This window comes from Dichomitus squalens (assembly GCF_000275845.1).
Source record: "Dichomitus squalens LYAD-421 SS1 unplaced genomic scaffold DICSQscaffold_13, whole genome shotgun sequence".
Classification (NCBI taxonomy): Eukaryota; Fungi; Basidiomycota; class Agaricomycetes; order Polyporales; family Polyporaceae; genus Dichomitus; species Dichomitus squalens.
This window is the reverse complement of record NW_006766895.1, coordinates 500,612-525,929: the sequence shown is the minus strand read 5'-3', so window position 1 is coordinate 525,929 and position 25,318 is coordinate 500,612. Positions and strand designations below refer to the sequence as shown.

General features: G+C 56.6%; 6 protein-coding genes and 1 non-coding gene across 7 annotated transcripts; 3 read left to right on the top strand and 4 right to left on the bottom strand.

Annotated features, from left to right (window-relative positions):
• Positions 1-255: 255 nt before the first annotated feature.
• On the bottom strand, positions 256-358 carry DICSQDRAFT_t86. The gene has a single exon. It is a non-coding gene; the product is annotated as a tRNA-Asn (tRNA).
• Positions 359-498: 140 nt separating this feature from the next.
• DICSQDRAFT_180632 (acid protease) lies at positions 499-6,359 on the top strand (the record flags this gene model as incomplete). The annotated part of the gene is made up of 7 exons (XM_007365656.1): positions 499-797; positions 848-1,698; positions 1,753-2,033; positions 2,090-2,238; positions 2,300-2,386; positions 3,200-5,024; positions 6,203-6,359. Exons 1-7 carry the CDS (start codon positions 707-709, stop codon positions 6,357-6,359), a joined length of 3,441 nt encoding a protein of 1,146 aa, XP_007365718.1. The 5' UTR covers positions 499-706.
• Positions 6,360-8,410: 2,051 nt separating this feature from the next.
• Positions 8,411-10,441, top strand: DICSQDRAFT_136500 (dicarboxylic acid transporter). The gene is made up of 8 exons (XM_007365655.1): positions 8,411-8,854; positions 8,923-8,956; positions 9,031-9,224; positions 9,293-9,337; positions 9,394-9,429; positions 9,488-9,576; positions 9,666-9,757; positions 9,834-10,441. The coding sequence occupies exons 1-8, from the start codon at positions 8,743-8,745 to the stop codon at positions 10,162-10,164; spliced, it is 933 nt and encodes a 310-aa protein (XP_007365717.1). The 5' UTR covers positions 8,411-8,742; the 3' UTR covers positions 10,165-10,441.
• Positions 10,442-12,384: 1,943 nt separating this feature from the next.
• DICSQDRAFT_60279 (uncharacterized protein) lies at positions 12,385-15,968 on the top strand (the record flags this gene model as incomplete). Its single annotated transcript, XM_007365654.1, has 8 exons — positions 12,385-12,458; positions 12,531-12,548; positions 12,637-12,747; positions 13,276-13,884; positions 13,949-14,018; positions 14,087-15,101; positions 15,187-15,390; positions 15,460-15,968. 8 exons carry the CDS (start codon positions 12,385-12,387, stop codon positions 15,966-15,968), a joined length of 2,610 nt encoding a protein of 869 aa, XP_007365716.1.
• A 366-nt stretch (positions 15,969-16,334) lies between these two features.
• On the bottom strand, positions 16,335-17,933 carry DICSQDRAFT_170036 (uncharacterized protein; the record flags this gene model as incomplete). The annotated part of the gene is made up of 1 exon (XM_007365653.1): positions 16,335-17,933. The coding sequence occupies one exon, from the start codon at positions 17,931-17,933 to the stop codon at positions 16,335-16,337; it is 1,599 nt and encodes a 532-aa protein (XP_007365715.1).
• A 676-nt stretch (positions 17,934-18,609) lies between these two features.
• Positions 18,610-21,527, bottom strand: DICSQDRAFT_136491 (alpha/beta-hydrolase). The gene is made up of 16 exons (XM_007365652.1): positions 21,413-21,527; positions 21,244-21,355; positions 20,989-21,120; positions 20,717-20,922; positions 20,597-20,664; positions 20,530-20,542; positions 20,449-20,476; positions 20,318-20,392; positions 20,258-20,265; positions 20,139-20,204; positions 20,011-20,080; positions 19,595-19,947; positions 19,470-19,539; positions 19,142-19,401; positions 19,053-19,087; positions 18,610-18,985 (listed from the first exon to the last, which is right to left on the bottom strand). Exons 2-16 carry the CDS (start codon positions 21,315-21,317, stop codon positions 18,707-18,709), a joined length of 1,737 nt encoding a protein of 578 aa, XP_007365714.1. The 5' UTR covers positions 21,318-21,355; positions 21,413-21,527; the 3' UTR covers positions 18,610-18,706.
• Positions 21,528-22,753: 1,226 nt separating this feature from the next.
• DICSQDRAFT_170034 (uncharacterized protein) lies at positions 22,754-25,105 on the bottom strand (the record flags this gene model as incomplete). Its single annotated transcript, XM_007365651.1, has 8 exons — positions 22,754-22,872; positions 22,935-23,237; positions 23,293-23,966; positions 24,019-24,179; positions 24,240-24,308; positions 24,367-24,392; positions 24,451-24,570; positions 24,625-25,105. 8 exons carry the CDS (start codon positions 25,103-25,105, stop codon positions 22,754-22,756), a joined length of 1,953 nt encoding a protein of 650 aa, XP_007365713.1.
• Between the last annotated feature and the right edge of the window lie 213 nt (positions 25,106-25,318).

Here is a 25,318-nt window from a genome sequence, read left to right as displayed (position 1 = left end):
TAGCACACTTGGATCACCTTGCTTTCTGTGGTATGCCACCGGGACCTTCAATGCATACCTAATCACCAACCGATAGATGAGGTTGGGACTCCGGTACATGAGTGACATGCGCTGCCAGACCTCTTGTACAGCTAAGATATAGCCATATTCCAGTGCTGCAATTTGCCCTGGAAATGTTTCGTCATCAAATCAGCTCTGGGGTGCGGAGTCAAAGGACTGTGCTCGACACAACATACCAGCACAGGCAAAAAGAGACTGCCCCAGTGAGGCTCGAACTCACGACCTTCCGATTGACCCCGACTCGGGAAACAAGTCGTAAGTAACAGTCGGACGCTGTAACCAACTCAGCCATGGGGCATATGTGTTATTGACCTTCGGGCGTAAATATCAGTTTGTACAGGATCTTGCATCAAGCGGTACATGCGCGTTGGGTTCGTGGCTGGTGATCACTGTTCTTCCCACTTCCACCTCATATAAACTTCTGGACACTACACTAGAGCTGTGCATATGGCTCGTTCTCTCTCAATTCTATCCTTGCTAGCGCTATGGCTCTTAGCGTCGACTTCGTTGTCTCGTCCCAATACCGAAGAAACCGGAGGACATGTCTTACATCTGCCTATCCGTCGGCAATGCCCAACGCTCTAAGAAAAGGAGTGGACAAGCCTCTCGTGTCGGCCTCGGAGACGTTTTGGATATGTGAGTACTCATGTGTATGCGCAGGGTAGCGTCCATAACACCCACTAGCACTTACAATGTCTTGGTGCAAGTCGGGGAAACCTTCGTGCCTCTCTTGCTTGGTATGTCGCCTGTATCCCCTATTGCATCCGTCTCCAATCGCTCAGCACAGATACCGGCTCCGCTGACCTTTGGGTTGTCACGGACCAGTGTGGCGACAGCTGCGTACAAGCCAATGTTCCGCTCTATCCGCACGCCGACCTCACTCCGGCTGGTCAAGACGTACAATTGCTCTATGGTGACTCGCGTACCGGGACTCATGCCACTGGGCCCATAGGTACAGCTACTGTCGGCGTAGCTGGAATGTCTATACCAGATCAATACTTTGCTGCTATCGTCGACACAAACACTACCGTACTGCAAACTGGGTCTTCTGGAATACTTGGTCTGGGGTTCCCTCCTATCAGTGTCATATGGCGCCAGCTTCTCTCGTCCAACACGACTAGGGTCATCCCTCCTATATACAAGCGCTGGGTAGCCGTTCCTGAAGACAGCCCCGCTCGCCAGGACCACAGCTCATCGTCCGCGGACTCGACAGGGCGCGCTGATCACACCTCTGGTAGTCAAAAAAGTCGAGTTACAACACAGCAATCCTTTGCATCTCCTGCAGATTCGTTCTCTACCCTCGGCTCTTTTTTCACTCGGCTCGTGACTTGGGAAATTCTCTCCCGTCCCCTCGTGGTGACTAGTCTACAGCGCGACACGTTCTCCCTTAGCGAAACCACTGGCACACTCTCTCTGGGCGGTCTTCCTTTCGGCTTGACAGATGAGGATCTGACTTGGGTGCCGGTCCGCAGCTATTCGCCGAGTCAAGGAGGTCTACCTCCACCTCCAGACGCGCCTAACGAGGTCTATCCACTGGTATGGGAGATCCCTGTGGATGACGTGTACTTGGACGGCACGAAGCTACCTCGTTCGATGTTATCTCCAGCCTCGATCTCGCTTTCGGCCTTAATTGACACAGTACGTCCCGCTGTGGCGAGTCTACTTGGCACACCGTCCTGATGATCCCTCTAGGGCAACTCGTTGATCCGCGGTCCGCAAGACGTTGTTGAACAAATCATCTCCATCCTTGGCAACACGTTCGACTGTTCGATACCGCATACTCTGTCGTTCGAGATTGGGGGCATCCGCTTCCCTGTCGACCCGCGCGACTTTGCACATCCAAGGAAATCTCACCATAATAGTGGTTATCCAGCTTTACACGCGCGATGTAGGCCAGCTCTGGTGTCAACCGACCCTCCTAGCAGCGATGGTTTCTCGTACAGCTGGAGCCTCGGTGACCCGTTCCTGAAGTCGTGAGCCATTTGTTTCAGCCGTATGAAGGAAAACCGAGCCTACTCACAATCAATAGAACGCTGGTCGCGTTCTACTATGGGAACATGACGCGTCCTTCTGTCGATCCCCCACGTGTCGGACTGAGGTCTACAGTGCCCTCAAACGCTGGTGCTGAGCTCGAAGAAGCCGTCTCCGCCGCACTATTTCGCGGTGGAATCTTCCCCGGTATGCTCATCGTTATCTTATACTTCCAGATTATGATCTCAAGCATTGATCACAATTTCAGCAACATCTCAAGCCGCGCCGGACGCTACACCCCTCCAAATGCAGAGCATGTCGCCATCGGCGGATATGGTCCCGGAAGAGACTCAAAGTTCGTGGCAGGTCCGGAACGACGTGATTCCTCCGTGATCACGACCAAGTTCATTACGTGTATCTTGACTGTAGTGCTGAATTCCGTTCTCCTCTGAGACCTCTTTGAATTGCCTCATCGACGATCGCTCTAGATTGTTCGTAAGATGACACCCTGTTGTCGCGCTGTTGATCTCGCAATAGTACACCGCTTGTCCATATTGTGTATATGCTATCGCATGTTAGCTGTCAATATTCAATGGTGAACCGGTGATCATTGGGAATTGTGAATTGTGAGGTGCGAATTGGGGCCTCGAAATCCCACTAACTCATGGGCGAAGCACTGCTTTGCCCTCGCCCCCAACCCGTGTGGCCAGAAGTCACTGAACAGGTCCCTTAGGTGGGAAACGACACGACGCTGGTATCCAGCGAGGCTTTCTGGTAAATACTGCCGCACCTGTACTATGTACGCGGGATACAAATGCTTGAGGAAAAAAAAAAGAGGTGCGAATCGGGTACATTAAGCTCCCACACGAAGGCGCCTACAGAGCTAATTTTCGGGCCGGCCGTGCGGCGCGCTATTCCGAGTTGATTCGGTGGCGGCTGCAGGCCCGTGGCCGGTTTCTTCGACCTGCTATCACTTGCTTGCCCCCCTCTCTTACACGCTGCTGGACGGCATGGACGAACTTTTCCATCTGTGTGACTTGTACCTACCTGCAGTTCCAGATAGCCTAGTAAGCGTGGTCCGTGATTCCAAGGGTGCAGGAAGTACGTGTTCATTTGGTCTGCCTTGGTGCGTCGACTGGTATAGATGTTTACACTGACCTCACTTCAGGTATGCCGTACGATGTGAATGCATGGAGTTTTTCCCAGGATAACAGCGCATACAAACAGCTCCCGCCCGACGAAATTCAAGAATGGTGCCTGTCCAGAACCGCCGAGTATCAGACCCATATATTCTTCATCCGTAAACATCTCGCTCCGGCTGCTTACGATGCGGTCTGCGAAATCAAGAGCAAGATACGCGGGCTTCGCCACGAGTACAACAGTGCCGCGCCGATACACCGATACCTTCCTCCCGAGCTACTCATGGAGATCTTCGCATACATCCACCCTGCCATGACGCACCGCCGTAGCTTGCGCGTCTTACGTGTCTGTAGGTATTGGCGTAACCTGATCGTCAAGACACCTCAGTTCTGGGCTAATCTCTTGAGCTTTCCGCTCACTGCATCTTCATGGTCTCCCCTGTGGCACATGGATCGTTTCAACGTGGAGCTTGCGCGATCGGCACCTCAGAGCCTTACTCTCTCCCTCGATCACTGCAACGCTCTGACAGTCAGTACTTTGACAATATATGCTGATCGTATCTCCTCTCTGGCGTTGGCGTTCCATGTATTGGAACTTGAGAACGTCACACGACTCCTGCAGCGGCATATGCCCCGTCTGAGACACCTTTCTATCCGCAAATGTTACCAGATCGGCAACAGACCTACCTTGACCTTGACTTTTCCCCATTACCCCAGTCTTCACAGCCTCCAGCTCGAGCGTTCGCATTTCTATCCTCCGCTCGCCCCGCATACGTCGCTGCGCCACCTAAAACTCAAGTTTGCGACGGTCCATTCTTTGCCCACCACATCCAACTTTGTCTCCTCTATGCGCTCTATCCACGATGCTCTGGCGAACTTCCCAAACCTGGAGACCCTCTGCACCGCCTTCAGCTTATCGGAGTATGGCGGTCGAGGCTTCTTTAATGAACCGGCACCAGAGTTGACGAGGATTGTTCGCCTCCCACTGCTCCGCCACCTCGAGATACAGGACATGTCTGCCCATATCAACATGTTTCTACGCCACCTGGACTTTCCTTCGACGACTTCGCTTGTGCTCGAGCCCGCCTACAAGTTCACTCGAGGGCCGATGATGGTCCCAGTCCCTCCCGGCATCAACAACGCATCTCATGCACAACGTGCCGAGATGAGCCTCTCCCTTTGCGTCTGGCCGTTCGACGGGTCCGCTCGCTGGGAAACACATGGCGACGGCGTTCGCCCCGTGTCCGTCACGCTTTCTATGGCAGCACGTCGCCTCGACATCGTCTCCACCTTTACGAGCGAGCTCGTGAACGCGCTGGCGCCAGCCGGCGGGCTCACTTCGTTGACCGCTGAGGGCACATGGGGTCATGCAAAGGAGTACTGGACGACTCTTATACCCCGCCTACCGCGGCTCCGGCATCTTACCTGTGTCGCAAGCACGACTACGAGGGACGTGGTGCCTCTCCTAGGGAAGCCTCAGACAAATGGCGAGTTCCTTTGCCCGAACCTGACGCACCTGACAGTCGCATGGACGCTCCCTTACGACGTCAGTGTGGGGTCGGGATTGGCCACTCAGCTCATGCCGTCAGACGCTGCAGTGGTCGAAAGCAGGGAAGGCGGTGTTGATGACGATCGTGGAATGACGGCTTCGCAGGACTCGCTTTGTGGCATGCTCCGAACCTGTCTCACCGAGAGGGCGGGTCACTGCGGTCCGATTCAGAAGCTTTCTGTCGCCTTCGGGGGGTCCTGTGGCATTTATGAAGCCGTGCTGCAGCCACGGGAGCTTCATTCGTTTGAACAGCGACTGCGCGACACTCTGGGGATGTTCCTCCCTGAGATCGCTGTAATGAACGAGTGCGCTCTGTCTCACGGCCGAGGGTCCACAGGATAGTTGAGAGGCGGTGAGTCCAGGATGCATTGTTCGTCATGCACGCGAGCTAACTGTATTACCGCAGTGACGCACTGCGCATTCCTCTCCCTCGATTGCCTTTGAAACCGTTCGGCCGGCGTCATCACTTCTGAATGGAGCGCCGACCACTGTCACCTTGTCGGATATAAAGGACACCTTCCCGGACGAACTTTGCTCTTCCGTCATATCGAGCCTGATTTTGCGACGATCCGTTGAATATGTCAATCTCATCAGCTCATTCAAGTCTCCAAGTGTACGTCGAGGACGGGACGTCGTTGTCGTGCATCGCGATGTTAACCGAGACTGCATTGATAGATGGACCTCGCATCTTCTATCTCAGTTTATAGAGGCGCGATAACTAGAAGACACGAGCGAGCTAATTCATCCGTTGAGACACCTCGCTGCTGAGAAACAACAGGAACTTGAAGACGCACAATGTAACTATGCCTTGTAAAGGGGGGAATGAATTAGGGAAGGTTTGGACTGGCACCAATTTGGCAGATGCAATAGTCCGGTTTGGTTCGCAACTTGGGCCGTCGATTGATTGGAGTACTGACACCGGCCTCATGGCAACCTGAACGCGCACTCTTTCACCCCCACTACCCTGAACACTTAATCCCCCAAGCGTTGTTGGTGAGTGTTCACTATTCCAGCGTTGTAGCGGGGAGCTGATAGGCCTGTCAAAGTTGACTATGGTTACCAATACATCCACCCTGGTTAACCACGGTCCTCATCCGAGCGCTCTCTACTCTATGCCACGCATAGCCGACGAAGATGCCACCCTTCTTGAACGAATCAACCCTGAAGGTGTCCAGGCTTGGTGTCTATCTAAGATACATGAGTATCAGGAGCGAATTCGCGCCCTCAGCATAGCGCATAATCGCGTAATTTCCGTCCATCGCTCTCTACCCCCTGAGCTCCTCATGAGCATCTGTGCGCTTGTTCAACCAGAACTTGGCGAAGAACCGATATGCCCTTCCATCTTACTCGTCTGCCGGTATTGGCGGGAGCTGGTCTTACGAACCCCTCCGTTCTGGGCTCATCTAATCGCTTGCCATACGAACCTACACGAGGCGACAGACTCGAGGCGTGCAGCTAACCGCTCTGCGCTCGCCCACACCAGGGAGCTGGCGCTCACGGTCTTCTGGATCGGTCTTGAACAGAGCGCGACGGAGCTTTCCTCTTCTTACCTTCAGAACATCGTCTCTATCACGATCTCCATCGAGTTCTCCGATGTCACTCTTCTTAATCAGCTGCTCACCGACGAAAGGCTCTCATGACTCGTATGCCTTTCTATCGACCTCATCTCCGAGTTAACGTGGCCCATAGATGAGCAAGAGCCACCTACACGATGGATCCCGGCTCGTCGTCCCTCCGGCATCTTTGCCTGACGAGATGCGCATGCCACATTCCAGCAGACTCAGCCAAGACTGCACTCGTCTCCTCAGTGCGCTCGCACGATTCCCCAATCTCGAAACTCTCACTTTAGTCCACGCTCTACCCCCACTCGACGAAGCTAGCAGTTCGTCGGATCCCGCCAGACGTGCCGTGAAGCTACCTCAGCTCGACATGCTGGTCATTGAAGACGACCCATGGGCGGTATACGGTCTGCTGGAACGTCTCGAATACCCGCCGGAGACGTCTCTCCACTTAACATTCGAGACACCGGAAGGCGAGTGTTGAGAGGATTCTTTCCCCGTCGCTATCGCCCCTTCGTACACGCGACGGGCACGAATTACGACGTGATCATCGAAGATACCACCCGGCTTCTCCGCATGCAAGCGTCCACTGATGGCCAGGCTCGGTTACTTGTCAACGTACCGCAACGCCGGGGACTGGAGCGGTGCCGAGACGTATTGTCGCTGTTCGCCGCCTTTGGAACGGTCACTACTCTGACACTCCAAGGGGATGGATGTCCGTATCGAAACCCGTATGAAAATCCCCTGGGCGACATTCTGCAGGCGTTTCCTGAGCTCTCGCATCTCTCGGATCGATCACTGGACGGCCGCTGTGGGCTATTGCCTCTCCTTGGCAGGCGGATAGATCAGTACAACGCTTCGAGTATTGTGTGGTGCCCCCGACCAGAGAGTCTTTCTTTCGTGTTCGAACCCTATGCTCCGTGGGACTACACGATAATCGACACGAAAAAGGCCCGGGACCGCCAGCGATATCCGTGGTCGATCCTCCCAGCAGATGATCCATCCTGGAAAGAGGACAGAAATGATGATATGTCGGATCGTTACCCTACCGTAGCAATCAAGTTGCTCGGCCGGATGATGGCGTGGGTCTGCGAGGAGCGAGCGTCTGATTGTACGCCATTGAAGACCATCAGGATTGGCGTCCGTCCAGACTTGCTACATAGAGCGGGATGGGTCGTTACTGGCCCGTCTGGAGAAGAGCTTCGAAGGGCTGGGGTGCTCCGTCAGCGTCTATCCTGCGAAGGACTGCCGATGGAGGGACATACTATCTTGACGAATCATGGGCGGTTTGTTTGCACGGACGACAGTCGCAGCACGCTCACCGGTTTGCGGATTGGATGTATAGGCGTTCTTTGAATACGGCGAAGTCTGAGGAACACACGGAATGATTGGCTACTCAAAAGACAAGGGCTGGTACTATTGCTAGTAGGATAGACACAAGTCAGCCACGAAAGCAAGGAAACTAGAACATACAGAGCGCGGATCCTACTCAGCCTGCACACAACAGACTGGCACAAGACAGACACAGCGCGGCAGAGTGTGACACAGGCGCGAACTCCGACCAACTAGACATTACTGGCGGCGACGGTGGCAGCGGCGTGAGACGAGCCACAAATCCGCGCTAGGGCCCGCGGGGTCACATGATCGTGTCTCAGCGGAAAGTGCCGAGGGGGTGGGGTAGCAGGTGACCCCCTGCATTCACTAAGTACTCTTCCGTCATAGCCCTCGTCCTGCGGCGACTTGCTCCTCTGTCTTCTCGAGTCGGCCGGCTGCATCTCTGCCTGCGGTCGACTGCATCTCTGCCCGCGGCCGACTGTCCGACTGTCCACCGGCGACGACTGTGTATCAAGCCATTAATCAACTGGAACGCTAGTCAGAGGATCTGCACCGATTCTTGTTTGCTGCGTGCCCATGACAGGGGCCACACCCACCGGGGTTCCGTGCAAGTGAGCGACGTCCGCCGCAAGGGGCATAGCATGACGCTTCCGCCGCGCTTCCGTCAGGTGATGTCCTCTCCCCCTCTTCAGCAGCCTCAGCTGGCCGTGCGGCTCTCGTTCCGTGCCCTTCCCTTCGCTCGCCACCTGTACATCCTCCCTGGGGGCCGTGCGACTCTCTTCCTCTTTCTCTCCTCACGCTCTCACCACTCGGTGCGAACCGGGCATCCCCAGCCTCGCCCCTCGCACGCTTACCCCCCATTCCTAAATACCGCCGGATATTCCCCAGATAATAGTCCCCGTCCCATCGCACGCACGCACGCATACGCCGAATCCCGCCCCTCACGCTCGTACGACTGGGCCTCGCTGTGCTCGACTGACGCGCACAGGACGCACGACGACCATCAGCGACATCACTAGACTTCCCCTGGGACGCTCGCAGGCTTAGAAGATACCTTGGCCATCCACAGCTGCTAGACAGGCAATACTCGTCACCTAAACTCTCATCCCCCTCCCAGCTCCACCTCACCATGTCCACCCCAATAGAGTCTCCCGCGGCCCAGATCCCCGTGAACGGCGCGCAGACCGCCCTCGCCGCTGCCCCCACCAACAAGAAGCAGCCCTATCCGTTCTGGCTTGGAGGTACGTCCGCCCCACACGCACTCCCCCCACTCGAACGGCGAGAGTGATGTCATCCGGGCGCATCAAAGGTGTCGCCGCGACCATCGCAGCATCCATCACCCAGTACGTCTCCGCTATCTCCGCGCCCTCATCAACTGCATACTCACTCTGGCATCCTGGGCGGCGATCTCGTGAAGCCCGCTCGACCTGACGAAGGTGCGCATGCAGGCGACGGGCGACAAGGGCATGATCAACTCGATAAAGAAGACGGTGCGCACGGCGGGCGTCCTCGGCCTCTTCGACGGCATCACCGGCACGTGGTTCAGGCAGATGACGTACTCCATCTGCCGCTTCTGGGCCTACGACGAGAGCAAGAAGCTGATCGGCGCGGGTGAGTGTCGTCAGTTGATGATGGGACAGGGCGCGCGAGGGGGACCAGCGCTAATGGATGTGCTGTAGACGCCAAGTCGCCGGCGTGGAAGCTCGCGCTGGCGGGGAGCATGGGTACGTAGGCAGAGGAGTCTCTTGCAGGGGGGGCCGCTCACCCTAGACCTTTATAGCTGGTGGTATCGCGGGCTTCGTCGGGAACCCTGGAGGCAAGTCTCGCCCTGAAGCACTCTACCTCGAGCACAAGGCACTGACAGCGCTTCCCAGAATTGATCATGGTCCGCCTCCAGTCCGACTTTGCCAAGCCGCCAGAGAAGCGTCTGAACTACAAGAACTGCCTGGACGGCTTGTACCGGGTACGCTCTCGACCGCGAGCTTGCTCGATCGCATCAGAGCCAATCTGACAGGACACGCTTCGTGTTTGTGTGCGTGCGTGTGTTCACAGATGGTCAAGGAGGAAGGCTGGTCGTCGCTGGCGCGTGGAGTGGGCCCGAACGTCTTCCGTGCGATCCTGATGAACGCCAGCCAACTGGCCTCGTAAGTCGTCCTCCCGCTGCCGCCGCCGCCGCCTCGACGCGCGCCCACTCACGCCTGTGCGCGCACCCACCCACAGCTACGACTTCTTCAAAGCCGAGCTCCTCAAGACGGGCCACTTCGAGGACAACATCTACGTGCACACGACCGCGTCCTTCGCCGCGGGCACGGTCGCGACGACGGTGTGCTCGCCCGCGGACGTGCTCAAGAGCCGGATCATGGCCGCCTCGGGCGCGGAGGGCCGGTCGACGCTGGGGATGATCCGGCTGAGCATGAAGAACGAGGGCCCGATGTTCATGTTCAAGGGGTGGCTGCCGGCGTGGACGCGGCTGCAGCCGACGACGATGCTGATTTTCATCACGCTCGAGCAGCTGAAGAACGCCGTGGACTGGTACCGGGGCGACCTCTGAGCGCGGCCGGCGGCTAATCCTCTGCCGTTCTAAGCAACAACCCACCCTCCGCCATCCTGGCGCAAACTACCCTCGGCGACCGTCGACTGTCGCTTGTACCACTTTTCTGTGTTCCAGGACTGCGAATCTACGATGCGGATGTATGTGCTTTTCATGTCTTGTTTGTATCATTGCTGTTGTCTGTACCACCATTGCAGTAGCTGTACGCGCACTGTCGTTTTCATGTACGTTTGCTGGAGGAGGCGCAGTATACCATCGTCGCTGCTGTTGCATACATCCCACTATTTCTGTCTGTGCGAAAATCGCCTTGCCTAGGCCTCGAAATAACTTGCCGGTTCCCCCGCAGGCTACTGGAAGTGCACAACAGCTGGTCTTTGTGATGTCGCTAAAACGCGGGGGAGGCTGTGCAGTCCGTGATAGGAGCGTCCTCCCGCGCTGGTCCGGTTTCGCGCTTGGTGGGGACGGTCCGGGAGGCTCGTGACCCCGTGGGCGGCCTTGTTCCCCCACTAGCTAGCAAGCGGTTGCACCCGATCCTAATAAGGCCGGCTGTGGTTAAGTTAGACCTACAGCCAAGCAAGCGGCGACGTGCGATAGGAACCAAGGGGACGACTGCACGTAAACTGAGCTCGCAACCGAGTCGATCCCATTCGACGAGGAGCGCTCCGCGGAGGTGTGCATACGATCGCAATCGCGTCGCACTAATTAAGCGAACCGCCGGCAAATATCATTATCACGCGCCGCCGCTGAGGGCTATGAGTTGCCGTTGGGTGCGGGCCGGGCAGAGATCGGTGCTTCTCAAAATATCGAGACTGTTGAGTCCGGCGAGTCTGCCGGAGTCTGGCGGACTCCGGGGATCACATGATGTTCTCGGGAAGCACCCTTGGCGCCCAGACACCTAGACCTGTGCCATCACTCCATCTCGGTAATTTACGTCTCGCCCCCCGCCTATTGGCTGTCCATACATATTATATCATATCGCATAGCGTAGAAGTCTATTCTTATGATATCTTCGATTTCCATGCATGGTTACCTGAAGGTCGCTCCCGCAAGTCTGGGGTATTGAGGTTTTCGCGACGCAGCTGATTCATTGACACCACCTTGCATGAGGACAAATCGTAGTGAGAAGACGATGTTCGTAGAGGCCCTCATCGGAGAGCTATAGAGCGCTATCACCCACCAGAGGGAAGATCACCTGACACCCTGCCGCAAAGATTGGCTACTTCACGCAGTATCATGTCAACGAGCTCCACCAGTACCCTGCTGAGATCTCTGCTCTGCTCTCTCCTTCATAAGGGAGAGGAATCTGGAGTGCATGGAGCAAGCATGTCGTGCGCACCTGGGCAAGTACAGGATCAGAGCCAATGCTCTCCAGCCCTTGCGCTCCCTTAGCGGGAGCCAGATGGTTTGCGTCCGAGTCGTGTATGCTTTGGCGACATTCGAATCATCTCCCCACCTCCTTGTCTTAGATGAGGCGACTCACCATCTCGACTACCTGACGACAGAGGCACTTTCGAAGGTGGAGGCGGTTATAAAAGACAACAGCACAGCGCACGTTGTATCCCATGACCAGTCCTTTGTCTCCAAGGCAGCTGAGCAGGTGTCGGAAACACGGCCTGTAAACTGAGCTCGCAACCGAGTCGATCCCATTCGACGAGGAGCGCTCCGCGGAGGTGTGCATACGATCGCAATCGCGTCGCACTAATTAAGCGAACCGCCGGCAAATATCATTATCACGCGCCGCCGCTGAGGGCTATGAGTTGCCGTTGGGTGCGGGCCGGGCAGAGATCGGTGCTTCTGAGCTGTCAGAGCGGTCACGGGGCGGGGGGGTTGGGCGGAGGAGAAGGCGAGAAGCGCGCATATGGGACCGGATGGAATGGCGGGGGCAATTCCGGCAGGGAAATTAGTCATCCGCTCGTGGCCCGGCGTCTCTTTGCGGGAGAAGGGAAATTCGGAGTCGGTCGAGAGAGGTCCGAAACTTGTTGCGAGCCCCACAGTGACCTGCTACTAGTGCTCTCGCACCGCTTGGATTTCCGATCTTTCCTGACTCGTTCTTCGCCCGACGCTTGACTATACTATACATCACTGCTTGGGCTATCTCGTCTCGTCTTGTCTCGTTTCGACCGTATATGTCGCATGGCTGCGATGGACTCCTCCAACTCGCCCGGCAGCAGCGTTGATCAGGCCGCAACGCCCCAGGCGGAGCAGCAGAACGGCGCCTCGATGTCGCCCGCGCCAGACGTGAAGCCGTCCCAGACGAGCTCGATACTCAAGGAGCGGCGGTTCAAGCTGAGCAGGTGCGCCGCCTCTTCTCGCGGATCCCACATGCACGAAGAGCGTTGACCGAGCGCCGTGCTCTCTTCTTCCAGAGCGTGCGACCGTTGTCGGTGAGCACACAAGGCACTGTAGACCCTTCGCTGCAGAGGCTGACGGGTGCCCTGTCCTTTGTCCGTGCGATGTGCGATGTGTACACAGCCGGCGCAGGATTAAGTGCGACGAGGGCCACCCGTGCCAGTCGTGTCTCACGTCCAGCTCGGCGTGCACGTTTGAGGAGCCGGGCAAGAGGACGCACCCGCACAAATCAAAGTACGCATTCGCCGTCTCTTCCCTCCGTACGCTCCCTCGGCTTTGCGTGTTCCTGTTGTGTGCATCCGTATCCTCGTCTCTTGGGCTTGCGAGCCCGGGGCCGTTGCATCCGAAGCGTGGTCTTACATATCCGGGTCATGACTGTCAAGTGACTGCAACGACCCTTTCGCGGTCGCGTTTGTTGTCTCCTGTCGTCCCCCTAGGCCAGCCCTCTCCATACATTCATACTTTCGAGGGATCTTCGGCTCCGTTTTATGTCCGCCACCTGTAGTCTGTGGGCCGATGTTTCCACGCGACGAGCAGAATCGGCTTCCCGCTAAGCATATAACCGAAATCTGGCGTTTCTCAGCACAATGCTGTGCCTGAGCCTGAAGGATGGGATGGAGCAGATCTAATCCTGGACGTAGCTTGTTTCATGCGTACTTATAGTCGATCCCCCCCCCCACCTTGTAGCTACGGGCGACCTCACATACTTGGATGCGAGGCTTTTGAGAGGAGGGCGCGCTGACGTTCCCTTTCTAACAACAGGCGGGCAGCAACGCTCGAAGACCGCATGCAGCAGCTCGAGACGCTGATCCAAGCCATCCCTCCGCAAGTGTTCGCGGGGGCCGGTGCGCTCGGCGCTGGCCTACCGCAGTCGCCCGTCGATCCAAGTACAAGTCCGCACGCGTCGTTCGCGTCGTCGACGCACATCTTCCCCACGGCTGTCCCCCCACCTTCGCTGACGGCGTACCCGCTGATCAACCCGTCGACGTTCTTCGGGCCCGTCAAGCCCGGCTCGCGCAATGCGAGCCCGGGCTCGGGCTTCAGGATGGGGTCGTCGAGCGGCGGCGTGGATCAGTTTGGGGAGGAGACGTCGCGCATGTCCCTCGCTTCGTCCTACATGTACTTTGACGACGAGGGCTACACGCGATGGCAAGGGGAGACGTCGGGGCTTCCCATCCTCGACCTCCTTGTTGAGCGACACGCTGTCGTGAAACCTGACCCGGAGCGGCCGATCGGCCAGCCAAGCTGTAAAGGACTGAACGGGCAGCCGTCCACCTGGTTCCCTGACCGGCAGCCGCGGCGTACAGAAGCGAACCCGGAGCACATCTGGAAGCTGATCACCTCGTTCATCGTCCCCGAACTCATGGACAGGTGAGGATCCCCCGTTGCCTTTCTCCTTGGCAAGCCAGGCTCACTTGCGGTGGGCGCGTCGTAGCCTCGTGCAGTGCTACCTCTCGACGTCATACTACCTGATGCCCTTCCTCCACGTTCCGAGCTTCCTCGCCGTGAGTCTCGGTTTCCTTCGGTCTTTGGTGCTTATCCCCGTGGCACCCACCTGACGTAATGTGCGCAGGACTATGGCAACCCCCGAAAATGGGGCGAGCCTGGCTTTGCCGCGTTCATCGTCGCGATCTGCTGCCTCTCCTCGCGGCACACCGACGACCTGCGCGTGCGCGCGGACCCGAACGACAGCAACAGCGCAGGCACGCAGTGGTTCGACCTCCTCACGCGCCTCCGCCTCCTCCCGGGCGCGGACAAGCCCACGATGTACACGATCCAGTCCGTGCTCATCGCGGGCGTGTACGCCGTCGGCCTCGGGCGGCTCTCAAAAGCGTTCGCGCTCCTCTCCGAGGCGATCACGCTCTCCTTCGACGCGGGCCTGCACCGCTCCGCGGACGACTACGACCTCTTCGACCCCGTCGAGGACGAGGTCCGGAAGCGCACCTTCTGGTGCGTCTACCTCTGGGACAAGCAGGCGTCCGCGCACTTCGGGCGGCCCCCGCTGCTGCGCCTGCGCGACTGCGACGTGGGCGAGCCCGCGATCGTCGACGACGAGTTCATCACGCGCGAGGGCGTCGGCGTCCAGCCGCAGGAGACGGAGAGCCGGATGGGCGCGTTCGTGAGCTGCGTGCGCCTCTTCGTCGTCCTCGAGGCCATCCTCGACATCCCGCCCTCGCGCCCCAGCCCTGGGGAGGGCGGCTCGCCGTTCCTCGCGCGCGCGGCGGCCGTCCTGACGGGGAGCAGCGGGCCCCGGCGGGGCAAGCTCGAGCTGCGGGAGGAGGAGGCGCTGCTGGACGAGATCTGCCGTGCGCTGCCCGCGCACTGGGCGCACTCGGTCGAGACGATGACGAGCGGGGACGTGCTCCGCGTGACGCAGGCGGAGCGCATCCACTGCGTCGAGCAGTACGTGCGCATGCTCATCCACCGGCACCGCTTCTCGGAGATGGTCGCGGAGCGGCTGCACAACCACGTGCCGGACGCGGAGCAGGACGAGGCGGAGATCGAGGCGATGCGCGCGGCGCACGCGTGCGCGCTGCAGATCATCTCGTCGCACCTGCATATCGCGGCCAAGGGGCTGATGACCTACTGTGAGTCGTGCTCTCCGGTGCGGGCGTGTCCTGCGTCGTGTTCTTCGGGGGCTGACGCGGCTCGTTGCTTTTTGTGCGTCCGCAGATGGGGTGCATGTGATCCACCAGCTCACCGCGGCAGGCCGCACGCTCGTCGCGATGCTGCTCAACTGCCATTCCGACTCGCTGCGGCCGCTCATCCCGCCCGCGCTGGACGCCCTGCGGTCCTGCGTGGGACTCCTGCGGCGTTTCAGCGGCCGGTACATATGCGGGCAGCGGTCAGGTGACCTCATGGAAGAGTTCTGCAGAAGTGCGTCCGCCCGCTGTCGTTCTGTGTCGTCTTCCTGGTGCCGGACTGACACGTCTGCCGCCTCGATAGTTACGCAAATCCCTCTGGAGACGGCTCCCCGTCAGCCAGACCCAGGGTCTACCCCACCGAGCAGCCGCCCGCCGTGGGTCCGCCCGGTGCGCAAAAAGGCGTCGTCGAACGCGCGCTCGCCCGCGGGTTCGGGCGACTCCCCGCTCAACCACGGCAGCCCGGAGGACTTCCAGCCCACGGACGCGTTCCTCGACCACCTCGGCAGCCCTCAGCCCCCATCGGCCGCCCAGCCCGCGTTCGGCGTGCCGCCGCAGCCGCCTTCGCAGCCGCAAGGCCCGTTCGGAATGGCGTCGGCGCCGTTCATGGACGCGGGGAGCCTGATGCAGACGGACATGGGCGCGGGCGGGATGTCGACGGCGGACATCATGGCGTTCCTGAACGCGGACGCGGGCCAGCTGGACATCAGCGCGCTCCTCGCGTCGCCGGACCTCGGCTCGTTGGACCACCAGGCGAACGGGTTCTACCACCTCGGGACGCCCGCTGGCGGGGCGAGCGCGCTCTCGCCATAGCTCCACAGGGGGTTGGGGGATGGGCGGGGAAGCGGCCGAGCCCTGGCGCGGCTTTGTGGCTCGTCTGCTGGGGGATGCGCTGTGGTGTCTCTGGTCGCTCGTTCTCTGTGTGTGTGTGCTGGGGTGGGTCTGGTTTCTGTCTGTCGTGTGCTAATGTTTCCGCGCTGTGTATCTCCTAGTTCCCCTTGTTCCGTGCCGATCTGTATCTATCCCTCTAGCAATACCAGTTCTCATGTTTTGAGTATTCGCGATCGATCATGCTATGTATAGGGTTACGTTATGATCGAGTTCGAAGGACTTTTGTATTCAAGTGGCAAACTGGTGCGTGTACCAAGACTGTCATCAGAGCGGACAAAACGCCCAGAATTAGTTTCTACTCCATCGGAAGTCCTTAGCAGGATAGACGCTGACGGTGCATTCCAGCCCTTCGAATTTCTTCCGCAGACGCACCAGTAATGACCCATCCTGGTCTAGGAAGTCTGAATGGACGCCAATGGTCTTCAATGGCGCACAATCAGGCGCTCGCTCCTCGCAGACCCACGCCATCATCCGGCCGAGCAACTTGATTGCTACGGCACGGTAACGATTGGACGGATTCGCATGTCTGTCCTCTCCTATGGACGGGTCGTCACCCGGAAGAATCGACCACGGATATTGCTGAGGGTCGCCCCAGGAGCCCGTTACCGCGTCGGTTCTGTAGTTCCAGGGAGCATAGGGTTCGATCACGAAAGAAAGGCTCTCCAGTCGGGGGCACCGCACGGGCACGGCCCGTTTGTGCCGATCTATCCGCCTGCTAAGAAAATGCAATAGGCCACAACGGCCGTCCAGTGATTGGTCCGAGAGATGCAGGAGCTGAGGAAACGTTTTCAGGATGGCATCCAAGTGTTCTACATGCCCATATATGTCGTCCCCTTGGAGTGTCAGAGTAGTGACGGTTTCAAACGCGAACAGCGGTAGTACGTCTGTGCACCGCTTCCATCCGGAGTCGGAGAGCTGGGGGACATCGACGCGTACCCGAGCCTGGCCATGAGTGGATGCTTGCACGCGGAGAAGCGTTGTGGTATCATCGATGATCACGTCGTAATTTGTGTCCATCTCATGTACGGGTACGAAGGGACGATGGATAAAGGGAAAGGTTCCCTTGCAACAGCCGCCGTCCGATGTCTCGAACGATGAGCAGAGAGACGCCTGTGAAGGATATTCGAGACATCGGAGCAGACCATATGCATCCCATGGGCCGTCTTTTATGGTCAGCATATCGAGTCGAGGTAGCTTCACGACCTGCCTGGGAGGATCCGACAAACTAGCGTGAGCGCATGAAGGTAGGGCGTGGAGTAAACTGAGGGTTGCGAGATTGGGGAATTGTGCGAGCGCATCGAGGAGACGAGTGGAGTCTTGGATTCGGAAATGGCATGCGCATGTCGTCAGGCAAAGGTGCCGGAGGGACGGCGACTCTGCCTCCACGTTGAGGTGAATCCGGGGGATTTTGAGTGTGTTGAGACGGGAGAGTGTGACGCTTCGCAGAGCTGGAATCCATCCTGTGGGTGGCTCTTGCCTATCTATGGACCAAGTTGAGTTGGGAATGAGATTTATAGAAAGGCCTGCAAGCCTTGACAGCCTTTCGTCGGTGAGCAGCTGATTGAGAAGAGTGACATCGGAGAAATCGACGTAGACCGTGATAGAGACGACGTTGTGAAGATAGAGAGAGAAGAATTTCATCGCGCGCCCTTCGAGACCAACCCAGAAGACCGTGAGCGCCAGCTCCCTGGTGTGTGCGAGCGCAGAGCGGATAGCTGCACGCCTCGAGTGTGTCGCCTCGTGTAGGTTCGTACGGCGAGCGATTAGATTAGCCCAAAACTGAGGGATTTGTAGGACCAGCTCCCGCCAATACCGGCAGACGAGTAGAATGGAAGGGCATGTCGGTTCTTCGCCAAGTTCTGGTCGAACAAGCGCAAAGATGCCCATGAGGAGCTCAGGGGGTAGAGAGCGATTGATGAGAACCAAGCGATTATGCACCTGATACTCATTTATTCTAGACAGGCACCAAGCCTGGACACTTGCAGGATTGATTCGTTCAAGAAAGGTGACATCTTCGTCGGCTATGCGTGGCGTGGAGTGAAGAGAGCTCAGATGAGGACCGTGGTTAGACTGGAGGTCGCAGCTAGTGTTCAGGGTGGATGCATTGGTGAACATAGTCAACTTCGACAGGCCTATCAGCTCCCCGCTACAACGCTGGAATAGTGAACACTCACCAACAACGCTAGGGGAATGCAGTGTTCAGGGTTGCGAACCAAACCAGACCGACTACATCTGCGAAATCAGTGCAAATCCAATCCTTCACCAATTCACCGTTGGGGCCCCCGCCGCTCAACCCCTTGCAAGGCGTACTGACATTCTGCGTCTTTAAGTTCCCTTTGTTTCTCGGGAGTGAGACATCTCGATGAATGTATTAATTGGCCCGTGTCTTGTAGATATTGCGCCTCTAATTGCTGAGATTATAACGCGAAATCCATCTACCGATGCAGTTCCCGTCCTCATCGCACATCATGTGGAGCCTTGAATAAGCTGAGGAGATTGACATGTTCAACGGATCATTGAGTCTGATAAAGCTGTTTGCACTGTGCGCTTCCACAAATATGGTGGGACACAGGATGTGTCACAGTCTAGTACCGTGGAACGACAGCGACAACGTGCCACATTTCTCCTCTACAATATACCCGGCGAACGTGATGACTAGCTTAGACTGGCCAGGGGTGCTCTGAATTCAACCTCATCACCAGTTCTAACGCATGTTCTCGGTACGTATCGGGAATGAGCCGGAGGGTATTGGAGGCAGAAAACTCGAGTAGCGTCGGCTCTGGAGGATTGGGTTCGCTTGGGTTGGGCCTCACGTACTGGTACTTGGGCCACTCTACAATTGCCGTATCGCGGTTGGGATTGAAGTTGTTGGCGAACCAAATCAGGCGGTCTGCCATATCTCCGCCCTCATACATGTTGTCGATCTCTGAGCCGTGTGTCTGTAGGCATACGGTCAGCGAGTTGGTAGTACAGAATCCTGGTAAGGGCCTCTATGACAACACTCACGCATCCAAAGCCGGTGATATTGTGTCGTCGGTAGACTGCAAACGAACGTTCAGTAAAGGAAGGAAGAGGTACTATATATGAGCACTTGCTATAAGACCAGGTGTCGTTGTATCCGTGCATGCTATGGGTCTGAACAAACTTCCGCCGAACAGCATCGGTGGCGATATCTCCAAGCAAGGATGCCAACCGCTTCCAACCCTTCACATGTTGATAATTGTCGCCTGTGCCATACGGAACTCCAAGTTCTGGGTCGTCAGGATACCGCTCATGTACGAGTATATTCAGGTCGCTGTCGCTGATATCGGGATAGTAGACCAGCTTGATGATGTTTTTGACGCCTTCAGCGGTACTATGCGGTGGGGGAAGAACGTTGATATAAGGCATGTCGTATTATATAGGCAAGAGTGTATGACTCACGAGTAATTCCATGGACCGGGTAGGGCAATGAAATCAGCAGCGAACAGCGCCCCCTCCTCGTTGGCATTCCCTGAGAATGGTGGGGCTAAGCCATGTAAGCATCAAAGTACTACGTTGGTACTCACCGGCCACAATAGGGACAGGAGCCACAGCGCCGCTAGAATGCAAGTGCTGGGGATAATCTTTGAGGAATTCCCCATCCACCAAAGGCTGCCACGCCCCTTGCTTCGCTGCCTCTCTGATCGCTTCAACCGACGCGTTCCTGAGGCATGGAAGGGCATGATTGACATCGACGTCATCGCCGCACACGGCCTTCACAAAGTTGGAGTAGGTGCTCTGGGCTGAGCTCTCATTCATCCAGCCCACCGGCTGGATGGCGCCGGACTCGGCCCAGACACCGTGGTAGAGCTGCTCGCTGTCGCCGTTGTTCGCGATCATGTGCGATGCGGCGGACACGCCTCCCGCACTCAGGCCGAGTCTGAAGAACGAGTCGTGCCATATCAGAACCTGAGACTTCACGAGATGGATATGACGAGCGTACAAGGTCACACGGCCTTCATCGCCACCAAATTGCGGTATGTACGAGTGGATCCAGCGAAGTGCCTGGCGTTCTGTAATAGCATACGACTATGGGTTAGTGAACCTCGCTTATGCTCTATTGTTACTGACGATCATAGAGACCCAAATTGCCGATCTTATTGTCCAACGCTTCTTGTCCAGGGAGGAAGCCGAATGCTTGATACTATGTCTCAGGAATGACTAGTGCAGTCGTAATGACATTCACTTACGTCCCATGCTGAAATCAAACGATCAGTCAGCATACTCAAGACGCAGACGTATCGACTAACCGGTGATTGAGTGCAACAAATATTATGGGCTCTCCCAGTTCTATGGACCGTTTCACCATTTTCCTTCCGTCGACACTAACAACGAATTGAACGGACGCTGCCGCACGATCAGAGGAACATACTATACTGACCCAGTGCTGCCGCTGAACATGAATGCAGCTATAGGCATGTGAGCCACGTCCACTCTTCCTTGTAACTGAACGACTGCTTACAGAACGGGATATACTGCGAGTCGTCAGGTCAGTAAACCAACCAATACGATTCTGCGAAGTCACTAACCACGACTACAGGAAGTTTGTGACCTGGGGATACACCTGTGGCGGGAACAATCACGTCAAGATTCAGACCTGCAGGCACATCAGCTTGGGATGGTCAGTCAGAATCTGGAGACGGTCGCACAGTCCTCGCTGAACGTCATTCCTGGAGCAAGATGGTTGAAGACCTGCAGGAAATCCTTCATCTCCTGCGTAACCCAAGACGGCATTTTAGTGGGATCCGCAACACCATCAGTGACGTTATAGCAGGTGTTTCCGAATGACGTTGCGTCCGTGACTCCAGTATATTTATCGATGGCTTGAGGCTTCTGGAAGCGCCATTCAGCGACCCTAGTAATGTAGTGACGGCCAAAGTGAGTGGTGGGGCAACAGACGTTCAAATGACAGCACACTCACGGAGGCTTAGCATACCTCAAGCCGCGGAACGAGTTGGTCCGGCCATCGTCATCGGTGAGACCAATGACCGACCCATTATCGAGTTGAACGGTGGGTTCAGGGCTGGAGAGGGGGTACTGTTCTCCACGCACTCTTGAGCGGAAGAGGCATGCAAACAAAGAGACGATCAACAACAGGGCAGGAATTCGCATGGCGAGCAATGTCGACGGCCGCTGGAGAGGCAGCAGACCGTTGTCTTCGAGTATATATACTCACTGGAAATGTACTTCGGATAAAGGGCGTGGCTCGAGACACTCGTACGACAATTGGAGCGGCCAGCAGACGGTCATCGTGAGCTCTTTTGAGACGGCAGATGACGACAGTACATCTCCCACGAACAAACGGTGAGTGTCATGAGAGCAGAGGTCAACGTGGGGTTACATACTTAATTTCTTTCATTTCGGGTACTGCGTCCAGCATCCTAGGAGCATAAATGTGCCCTGCGGCTAGTACTATACCAATCAAGCACTAATCCTTGAGCAGGAAGTGTATCTGATTGCCTGGATAGAACTTAGTGCCAGAAATTGCAGGAGCATGACTATATGCTGGAAACGCCCACGTGCAACCTTAGCCTTGACGATCCTCGGGAGGCAATTCAATTCCACCGCATGTCGGTTACCAGCTAGGTGACAAATCAGCTTGGAAGCCACGAACCCGTACTTCCCTGAACAACGTCCAGACTCCCAAACGTCATTGCTGTGGGTCCGGAAGCGAAACGTGGCGAAGACGTGGTGAGCCTCGTGCTATAGGTCAAAGATTATTCGAATCGAATCGACACTTTGAAACGCAGCTACCTCTTATTAGATGATGCATTGAAGGAGATGCATAGTCGCGGTGCAAGTGAGACCACTTGAGTGCCAGTGCCATGCTTGCGAAATGGCGTAGTGACGTGTGTCCACTCTTTCCGAAGCGTTACGAAACCTTTCTATAAGTCGTTGACACCTCCGCCGCATACGCCATGGCGTGGATGTTCCGCACTTGGAGATTGCGCTGACGATGGACCACTGTTGGCGTCATGGGTACCAACAACGTTAGATGACTCCCTTTTGGTGGTGCCCCTTCAAGTTCGCCTCTCGGGCCGCAAGCCTGAGAATGTTTTGTGTAAAGGATTACCTACCAAGACGAGATCAACCAGTTTTTAATATGACCATGACGATGGTGCCGACGTGTCGTAGGACGAGGTGTCCCGATTCTCCGGTTACACGATCGTCCCTCCGTCGGAACATTGCGATCCCGTCTACACACTGAGCCTGCCCAACGTGAAGTTCGTCAGCACAGACATGCTCAAAGGTTTTCTTTATGTAGAGAGTATGTTACCATTATTCAGATAGACTGATGATAACGGCCGTGTTCAAATTTTCCGGCATCAGCTGGCGAGCGAGCGAATAGAATGAGCACCACGTTCAACCGCAGCGCCGCCCTCAGAAGCTTTCCCTCCGGCGCTCCGCCACAGGCACGCCAGCCTCCCGGCGGATACTCGTGCACCTGATTAGCTAGATCAAAGCAGTTTGGTTCCAGTTCATGATGGTCGTTGTATATACTGTCTGGGCCCCCATTTGAACTCGAACCAAACGCGAATCTCATCCGCTGCTCTTTCTCCTGCCTTCCGACAGGCCGTAAATTGTGCGTGTAACGTGGGATATGAAGCTACTAGTGATACATGCAGAACACGTAAATCATCTATGAAAATCGTCTAGGAGAAGGGTCCATACAAGTCGTAACGGTACTACGCGTATCCGAACGACTCAACGTGGAGTACAACACTCGGACCGCCGTTCAGGCCGGTCGAGATCGGGACACGCAAGGCCTTACGGCACGCACGCGCGATGCCCTGAGATCCACATACTAGGAAGACGTTGTCAGCGAATATGAACGAAGAATATCAGCACGTTCGTGTGGAGACGTACCTGTCACAGAGATGCGGCCTGTAGTAGCGTCAACTTCGTCGTGCAACAATGCTGGGATGTCTGGGCGGCCTTGATTGACCTGAACAGCCGGGAAGTTGAGGAGGGAAGGCGGACGGCTCTTGCCGACCGTGGTACCCTCGGAAGAGTGAATAGAGTCGTCTTCGTTCCATGACTTGACCTGGCGGAGCACAGTCTCATTGGATGCGCTTCGACCAGTGACATAGATGCGGATGGAGATCTCCAGGTCGCTGGGTGCGAGCTCAAGCGCTTTACTGAGGGCCTTCGACACCCACTCGATGTGGTCTGAGCAAAAACGGTCAACATCTTTAACGGCGGCTCGAAGAGCAGATGAACATACCGGCTTCGCGGATAGTCCAAACCCAGACGATGCGGCGGCACTTGCTCTTCTTGTTCTGCACGTGGCTCAGAACACCAAGGAAGGTCGACAGCGTGAAGGTTACGCCAGAGCCACCGGCGACGAAAACGACGATATCGTCATTGTCCAAGTTCGGCGAGAAGCCGTACGGGCCGTCGATGAGCACCTTGACCTTCTCACCCTTCTGCGCGATGGCGGCGAGGCGCTTAGTGAAGCCCTCCCGAACGTTGATCAGAAATACGAGCTCCTTCCAGTACGGCGCGATGTCTACGGCATCGGAGGATGCCTTCTTCTCGAGATCGGGCTTTTCAGCCGTCGTCAGTTGATAGTGGGAGTCAACCGAGGCAATGGTGAACGGATGGGCCTCGAGTGGGTTTCCGGAGACGGTAGGCATAACTAGGAACGCAGTCTGACCGGGCGTCCAATTGAAGTGCGGCGGGCGGCTGATGTGCAGGCGGACGAAGTGCGGCGACAGAAGCTCGACCGAGGCATCGAGGCGGTCCGACTTTGAGCTGAAGCCGAAGTAGAGGTGGTTGTAATAGACGACGCGAGCGACCCGGATGAAGCGGTCGAGAGCCCATATGAGGAACGATGGCCACACATAGGTGGCAAAGTCAACCTTCTTTGCGTGGAAATAACCGCCGAGAAGGAAGATCCTGGGAGCGGAATGGCTGGTCAGTGTGTGAGGCTGTCCATCGAGAGATCTACACGTACAGCACCATGAAGAAGTGTGTGAAGTAGAACACCTCGTAGGCTTCCGCCCGAATTGGACGGAGGGAGACAAGAATAAGGATACTGAAAGCGATGATGGCGGTGAGACCAATGCGGATGAACCATTCATCAAATTCTTCAGGGACGGAATGGGAAAGCTGCAAGCCACGTTATGTCAGCTTGGCTTGAGAGACGGACGCGTTCAAAATAGCCGTTACCTTGGCTCCTCCGTGTACCCAGAGTAGCACAAAAACGACCCGAGCCGTCATACGATGAATGTAGTTGAGCTACCAACGGGCATTGACGATGAGTAGCTGCAGGCAAATGTCGGAATCTGGAATCTACCTTATCATAGCTGATGCCAGTGATGTCTGTTGTGTGATTGTCAGACATTGCACCCGTCAATGTGAACATCATGTTTCGACTCACAAGAAATGACGTTGTTCTTTGTTCCTAACGCGGTGATGAGGGGGGTTTGGATTACTGCCAGCGAACCAGCGCGGCTGCCCCAGTAGCTGATATCGAGCTTCTGTCCTTGCGTATCGGTCGCTGAGATGCGATGAGCACGCGGAGGCATGATGGCACCAAGATCGAGCTGCTCACTGTTGACGAACTCCCAAGTGAAGAGGGCGACGATGTAGGCAACAGTAATGAACACCTCCGCGAAGTTGAGCGTGTAAGACTGGCCAATTTCGAGCGTCCAGCGGAAAGCAACAACACGGTAAAGGTTGATTATCGCCGTAGGGATGTTGCGTAGTGAGAACCGGCGAGGAGAGGGGATGGGAGAGGCGCCTGCTTCCGCGTCGGCGGGCTTCTTCCCCTTGGGGGTATTCCTCGAGTAACACTTCGACACGGCCCAGGACAGAAATTGGAAAATGATGATGAGCGCAATGAAGCTCGCAATGAGCCACCAGATCTGGTGGGCGTACGCATGGTTTCGCGCGATGCGCAACGCTCTGTCGGGGTTAGGGGCATGAACCATAGGCCCACCAGGTCCGCCGGGAGCAGCTGAACCAGCAGGGCCAGGGTGAGACACAGCGGCAGGAGCAGAAGCATTCAAGCTGGGAGACGCTTTGATGCTCATCTTTGGGGCTGGTGCCGGAGTGAAGGCAGGCGGATTGCCAGTGAGGGATTCCTGGAAGGCCGTTCACTACCCGTCACCCGAATATAAGTACCACTCACCTCATCGCAGATCGGGCAGACGGGGTAGTGATGAGAACGGAACACTTTCTATGGCTACAAAGGTTGAGGCAGAAACACTTCGATCTTCTGCAGGAAGCGACGAACCGCCACGCTG